This window comes from Magnolia sinica, chromosome 18 (genome assembly GCF_029962835.1).
Source record: "Magnolia sinica isolate HGM2019 chromosome 18, MsV1, whole genome shotgun sequence".
Lineage (NCBI taxonomy): Eukaryota > Viridiplantae > Streptophyta > Magnoliopsida > Magnoliales > Magnoliaceae > Magnolia > Magnolia sinica.
The window spans coordinates 19194831-19202070 of record NC_080590.1 but is presented as its reverse complement, the minus strand read 5'-3'; the positions used below and the strand labels follow the sequence as shown (position 1 = coordinate 19202070).

The 7240-nt window shown below is 38.9% G+C and overlaps 1 protein-coding gene across 1 annotated transcript; it reads left to right on the top strand.

The window, feature by feature from the left end:
• Positions 1–366: 366 nt before the first annotated feature.
• Positions 367–7240, top strand: LOC131233349 (bifunctional UDP-glucose 4-epimerase and UDP-xylose 4-epimerase 1-like). The gene is made up of 9 exons (XM_058230039.1): positions 367–745; positions 855–904; positions 2232–2367; positions 3504–3605; positions 3802–4029; positions 5122–5203; positions 5304–5386; positions 6528–6619; positions 7042–7240. The coding sequence occupies exons 1-9, from the start codon at positions 548–550 to the stop codon at positions 7124–7126; spliced, it is 1056 nt and encodes a 351-aa protein (XP_058086022.1). The 5' UTR covers positions 367–547; the 3' UTR covers positions 7127–7240.

Sequence of the window (7240 nt, the reverse complement as noted above, 5' to 3'; positions counted from 1 at the left end):
CACTATTGTTTTCCTGTGGTGTGGTCCATCTCAGATTTATATCCTTCTTATTTTTGGAATAAAGCCTAAAATTATCTTTAAAAATGGATTAACGGAATGGATGAAACACATACATCATTGTGGGCCCACAGAGCACGGACCACCAGCCACGTGGCTGGTGGCAGGGGGAGTAGCCAATCCGTTTCCATGTGATGCACGCGTGCTACCTCTGATGATGATACACGCGTACAACGGACCGTGATCACAGCAGCTGGCCCACACTAAGACCGACGATCGTTGCACTCTTTTTGTTTTTTGTTTTTTGTTTGTTGTTTTTTTAATCCGCAGTCTCCCGTCGGTTATTTGCTTCCCTCACGGACAATGCATCTGATCTGGAAAGAAGCAAAGTCCGAAAGGGACTCCCAGTCCTTATCCTTTTCCCAAACAAGTGCAAATTCTTCCTTGATTTGCTCACCTTTTCCCTTTTCCGTATAATAACACTCCTTCCCTCGTGAAATCCTCTCTCTCTCTCTCTCTCTCTCTCTCTCTGTATTTCCCGCCTTAGACAATGGCGTCCGAGAAACAGCAATCCATCCTTGTCACCGGTGGGGCCGGTTTCATTGGTACCCACACCGTCCTCCAACTCCTCAACGAGGGTTTCAAGGTCTCCATTATCGATAATCTCGATAATTCCGTTGAGGAAGCCGTCGATCGCGTCAGGGATTTAGCCGGCCGTGATGGATCCCGGAATCTTATCTTTCACGTGGTCTGTGTGTGTTTTCTATTTCGGTGAATTTCAGTACATTTTGTTTGGGGTTGTTGAAGTGGCATTTTGAATTTTGGTTTATTATGACTCTGTTGCTGTTTGGTTGCAGGGTGATCTTCGGAATAAGGACGATTTGGAAAAGGTTTTCTCCCAAACAAGGTTGGTGTTTCCCTCTTCTCTTTATGATACTTCAATATTGAGAAATGATCACATACAGCCATTTCTTCCCCGCCAAACGTGTCGCACGTGCAGTATATCTGATCCGTCGAAAAAGGTTGGCCACACCATGATGATCACTGGGTATGAAAATCAAGTTGATCACATTGTTGGGTGGGCCTCACCAGTGCTCTAAGTCATACCATCAGCTGTCTGGTCACGTAGTGCCCTGCCCAATGAGTGGATTGTGATTATCATGCTATGGTCCACCTCTTCCACTTCTTGTATTTATTCTTAACATCCAACATGTTGGTGGAAAAGAAATTGCTGTATTGAAAGTTCACATACAGCTGCTGTATTTTATTGTTTCTCTTGAATATTTAGCGCATTGTGTTGCTTACATAAGGACTGGTTTATAGATTGAGGAAAACTATTCAGCACTCGGATCGATTCAAATTTTGATTAAGTTTTGGCAAGTGTTGTGTACACAGGAAGACCACTTTCCATTGATCCAGACCCATTGATCTGTTTGCCACACCTTAGATTGGGTGCTCTGTGAAAATCCTTCTACCAACTTGTTGTAGGTATACAAATGAATTGTATAAGGATGGAATGAATCCAATGTTCCATGGACAATGTAGTCTGTCCATTGTCCATCTATTCTAGAGTCTACTGGAAAGCAGCCTCCTCCTGTACTAAATGCTGATTGTGATGAAAAGGATGCTGGTTTGAACAGAACATTGAAACCATCCACCCGGATTGGTTGATTGGGAGTTGGTGGCTACATTGCGCATTTCTTGGCCTGATCAAGAAAGTTGGTAATTCATGCTAGCAATGTTTCCTTGCTAGAATTAGAATGACTGCATTCAAGGAAACTTAAGAGTAGCACCAATAGGTAATATGATGAGGGAAAGTAGTCTTAGATTGTTTGGACACGTGCAATGGAGACCAAGAACTTCCCTAGTTAATAGGTGGTTTGGTAGAAGTCGAAGGCTCTAGAAAAGTAAGCAACGGCCCAAAAGGACGTGGGTGGAGGTAGTAAGAAAAGACTTGACCTATGGTCTAACTGAACTGGCCCTTGATAGAGTAGAATGGCAGAATGTGATCCATGTAGCTGACCCCAATTAATTGGGATAAGGCTTAGATGATGATTGTGGTGATGAATCACACCATAAAAATTCCCCCCCTTTTTATTTCTTTCATTTAGCTTTTTGAAGATGGATTATCTGCTACTATTCTAATGACATTACCCACTACCCACTATGCATTATGTCAATTTGGTTTCAAATGTTTTGATAATCACGAAGGTGACTTTATTAAAATGTGACAGATTCGATGCTGTAATCCATTTTGCTGGCCTGAAGGCTGTTGGGGAGAGCGTTGCAAAGCCATTACGTTACTATGACAACAATTTGATTGGCACCTTGAATCTGATTGAGTTCATGTTGAACTATGGCTGTAAAAAGGTTTGTTACTATATATATATATATATATATTCATACTACTTGATGGTTCTTCCATTTTTTGCTTGTATCTTTTTGTTCATTTAAATAAAATTTGTTCACTTCCTAAAAGAAAAGGGAAAAAATGTAAATACAGTTAAGGAGATGTATATTGATTAAAAAGAAAAGAAAAGAAAAGAAAAGAAAACCTTCCTTTAATTAATGATCAAGAAAGTTTGCTTACAATTGCCCATCACATTTCATTTCCAAAATTTGTTAGCCCATCCAATAAGGAACTTTCCTTCTGAGTGCCGTTGAGTATAGTGGGAGAGGCTGTGGAAGATGCCTCTGAAAAACTTTAAGAAATATCTTATGATGGGAAACACCTATATGGACTGGCTGTGTTTGTGATTCCACCATCCTTACCTTTAAGACATCTTAGACAATGCAATAGCTGTTTTTTGTGGGATTTTAGGAGTTGGTACAACTAAACACAGCAATGGTGAAATGATGAATGCAGTCGCTCCACATCTATGTTTCCCACTGTAAGTAACACTATTACAATTTTACATAACAATGGAACTGCACTACTTTAATTTCTAGTCCATGTTAGGATGAAGTGACAAGCAAAAAGAGGTCATGTGCATGGAGCTAACTGTTGTGCCATTCAAAGGTCTGGAACAGTCCCACATAAACCAAATACAAAGCAACTGCATCGTATGATTCTTGGAGAAATTTCACTGTATGAATATCCATTAGGGAGCTAGATTCTTTTGTTTTGGTATTTGTTTGTATGTTATTTTCCATGTAGAGAAGTTTTTGCTTGTCTTACAGTCATTTTGATACAAAATGTTTGTGACTTCGATTTCTCTAATTTTTCCTCCCCCCTTTTCAAAGTCAAGCATTAATGGCTCTCAGATAATTGTTTCAGCATAATGATTTTCGTTTCAAATAAGTTCGAGTATTTTTTTTTCTTGAAATTTGGTATGTCTATGGTAGAAGGTTTTCAAAGAGGAAGGAAGCTTGTATTGATTTTCTCTTTACAGTCTTTTATCCTACAAAATTGCACTTATATCATTTATTTGGTGTTTTAAACCATATTCAGGAATATTTATGATCTTAACCGTTGTGTCTTGCATCTTGCTACTTTGTCTACTTAGCTGGTGTTCTCTTCATCTGCAACTGTTTATGGTCAACCTGAAAAAATCCCATGTGTTGAGGACTTTGAGTTGAAGGCAATGAACCCATATGGGCGGACAAAGGTATGTTCACAGTTGTTTATTCCTTAACAGAATTCTTTTCTTTAATTTCTCATCGTTCTTTTCTTTTTCACTCGTTCTTTCTTTCTTTCTTTCTTTCTTTTTTGTTTACTTGTTGAGTTTAGCATTTTGCTATGTACATCTTTTCACCCAAATTAGTAAAGCTTTTAATTCTCCATTTTAATTTTCGTCTTACTAGCTTTTCCTTGAAGAGATTGCACGTGATGTTCAAAAAGCAGATCCAGAATGGAGAATTATACTACTCAGATACTTCAACCCTGTTGGAGCCCACATCAGTGGTCAAATTGGTGAAGATCCAAAGGGTATTCCAAATAATCTCATGCCTTATATCCAGCAAGTGGCCGTTGGCAGATTGCCTGAGTTGAATATTTTTGGTCATGATTATCCAACAAAGGATGGTAGTGCGGTATGTGATTTTTTCCTATGCCCTTCATCACTATCTATTGTGGCTGCCTTCCCTTTCCCTGAAAGAGGCATGTCACTGTTAAAATCTACTACTGAATCCTTTCTGTGCTCAATTTTCTTTTGAAGATTTCTCCAGATTGGATGGCATTGATCCAGCCTGGAGAATATTTGTTAATTTTGATTGCTCTGCTTCCACTAACATTAACCAGATCTATATGAGTCTCTCAGCATGCTGTTATCTTTGCTGGAAAACCATACTCTAGTTCCATATGGGGTTACCCTTTAGGATGTTAGATGTTCAACCCAATTTAATTGCTATAATTTAATTCGATAAAGAGTAAATGACCAAAGCCCCATGCCGTTCTTGACATGGGATAATAGCTAACATCAAATCCAAACTTCATACACCAGACCAAACAACCATATTACTTTCTCATGTATATGGCTTGATGTTAATGAATACCTGAGGTTTGGAAACTCATTTTTGATGTGTACTAGAAGTGTATTGTTATGCATGAGATAATAGTTCAAAACAACTGTGTTAGATATGGCTCTGCAGGTAACTATTCGCAGGATGTTGCATGATGGATCTAAGTAGTCATGTTGCCTGAGATTTTGTTTTTCCTGGCAGTTAATCCTATTAAATACACCCAGTAAATCTGTTTGACATTCAACATATTTTCCTGTAATTTTTCTGGATTTTGATTGCTCAGTATCTAAGTTAATATTTTATTTGCGTGGAAAGCCGTAACAGGAATTCTCATATTTGATTTCTTTCACAAAACTGGAAAAGAGACATGTAAGTTGTAAATGTCTACAGCTTGTGCCACTTTATTCATATAGGAATTTGAAGATGATGTTAAAATTGTACCATTTCCACTTTAAGAAATTTCTACAACGAGTAGACATTCCATAAAAACAAATACTTTTTCTCCAAATGTTGCCTAAAATTTTGGTATGATTTAATTTGTTCTAGATGGATATGTATGAGTAACTGTTCATTGTAAGAAAAATAACTTGTATCAGTTGACAATGGTGACTGATTGATTTTTATTTTTATTTTTTTAATAGTTATGAATCTTTTGATGAACAGATTCGAGACTACATCCATGTTATGGACCTAGCTGATGGCCATATAGCTGCTCTTCGGAAGATATTCACAGCGGATGATATAGGTTTGTCACATTAAAATGGAAAATAAACTCTGCACAAGATTTACTGCAAAAAGACCCAGCTTTATGGTAATGATATTATTTGAGTTTTAATGGGTGCCAGGTTGTACTGCCTACAATTTGGGCACTGGATGTGGCACATCTGTGTTTGAAATGGTCGCTGCATTTGAGAAGGCTTCAGGAAAAGTGAGTCCCCTTCGCGTTAAATGAGGATTTCTGGTTGTTTATTTGTAAAGAATTTTGCTACCTGTTCACTATTTGCTGCTCTCCCTGTGTTGCTTGCTACTTGTGCCTTGCCATATGATGGTCCAGACATTTTCGTCTGGTAACTGCAAAATGAGCAATCATCATCATCATTGCTTTGTCCAGCTATTTGGGGCCGGTTTTATTAATCTGTTTTGCCAATCATATTCGAATCAAGAAAATTCGTGATTTTTTGGCAAAAGTTGTAAGATCTATTGCCCATGTTACAATGGGACGTGGATTGCGTCCTACCCCCGCCCGGACGGCAATCCGTCCATGCAGGGCTCTGTGGGGTCCACTGTAATGTAAGTATTTTACCCACACCGTTCATCACTTTTCTCAGATCATTTTAAGGTATTATACAAAAAAATGAAGCAGATATACATCTCCAGTGGACCACATCAAAGGAAGCTGCAGTGATAATGACACCCACGGTTGAAACCTTTCTAAGGGCCACCGTGATGTTTTTTTACCACCCAACCTATTAATAAGGTCATGCAGACTTGGATGAACTGAAAACACAAATTTCAGCTTGATCTGACACTTCTCCAGGTCCCAAGAAGTTTTTAATGGTGGACGTTCAATCCCCACTTTGTGGTCCACTTAAGCCCTGAAACTACCTCAATTTTTGGCTCATACCTTAAAATAATCATATAAAAATGATTAACTGTGTGGATAAAATACTTACATCACTGTGGGCCCCACAGAGCCCTGCCCGGACGGATTACCGTCCGGGCGGGGGTAGGACGCAATCAGCGTCCCTTACAATGACATAACCCTTTCCTGGGTTTGGTACGCGCCGGCTTATTTCTTCTAGACAGGGTTTCCATGTCCAAGATGCCATGCTAAAAAGTCCCATTGGTCAGTGATTCTCAATTTCCATAGAGAGTTATCATCCTCCTTTTTGTTGACAGTGTAGATCTTAATTTCATCAGCAGCCCATCCATGGTGGGACCTACTAGATGGATGATTTTTCTGGATCACCATGTGACCGAGCACAGGAGGCAACCAACAAGAATAAGCTATGGCAGAAACTTCCCTAATAAATATTTAGTTATTCACTGAGTATTCTTTCCAACTCCAGAAAATACCTATCAAATTATGCCCAAGGAGGCCAGGAGACGCCACAGCCGTTTATGCTTCTACTGAGAAGGCCGAAAAGGAACTTGGTTGGAAGTAAGTTTACACTACTCTAGCTCAACTTACACATACCACCCTTCCTTACCTGCCACCCTGTCACATGTACAGGACAAGCCGTGCAAACAATGTGTGACACACCTGATGTAGAAATCAGGGGACTTTGAGTCAGACCATTGGATGCCCATTTTCAATAGTGTGACTGCCCATTATCTGGATTAGCTTGATTTTCACCAGGCCAGCTTCATGGTGTTGCCCACCTTTTGCACGGTTTGGATGTTCTCTACACAGACTAACCACTATCTGATTGGTGTTGATAAAAAAAACTTGTAAAACCAATAACTTCATACTAGAGCAAGTTGTTGTATTAATCTTTGGCTTGTTTTGGTATCGATATATAGTCTTTGATTCTCAAGTGACCACAAGAAAAAAATAAAAATAAAAAAAATCTTGATTTTCAGGGCAAGATATGGCGTAGAGGAGATGTGCAGAGACCAATGGAATTGGGCAAGCAAAAACCCTTGGGGGTACCATTCCCAACCTTGAACCGAATTTATGGTAAATGCATAGAATAGAAATTCATGGGCATCTATTGAACTCTTATCTTATGGAACTTATAATTATCTTTTAAATGGAAAATAAAGCTTTTTGAGTTTTTTA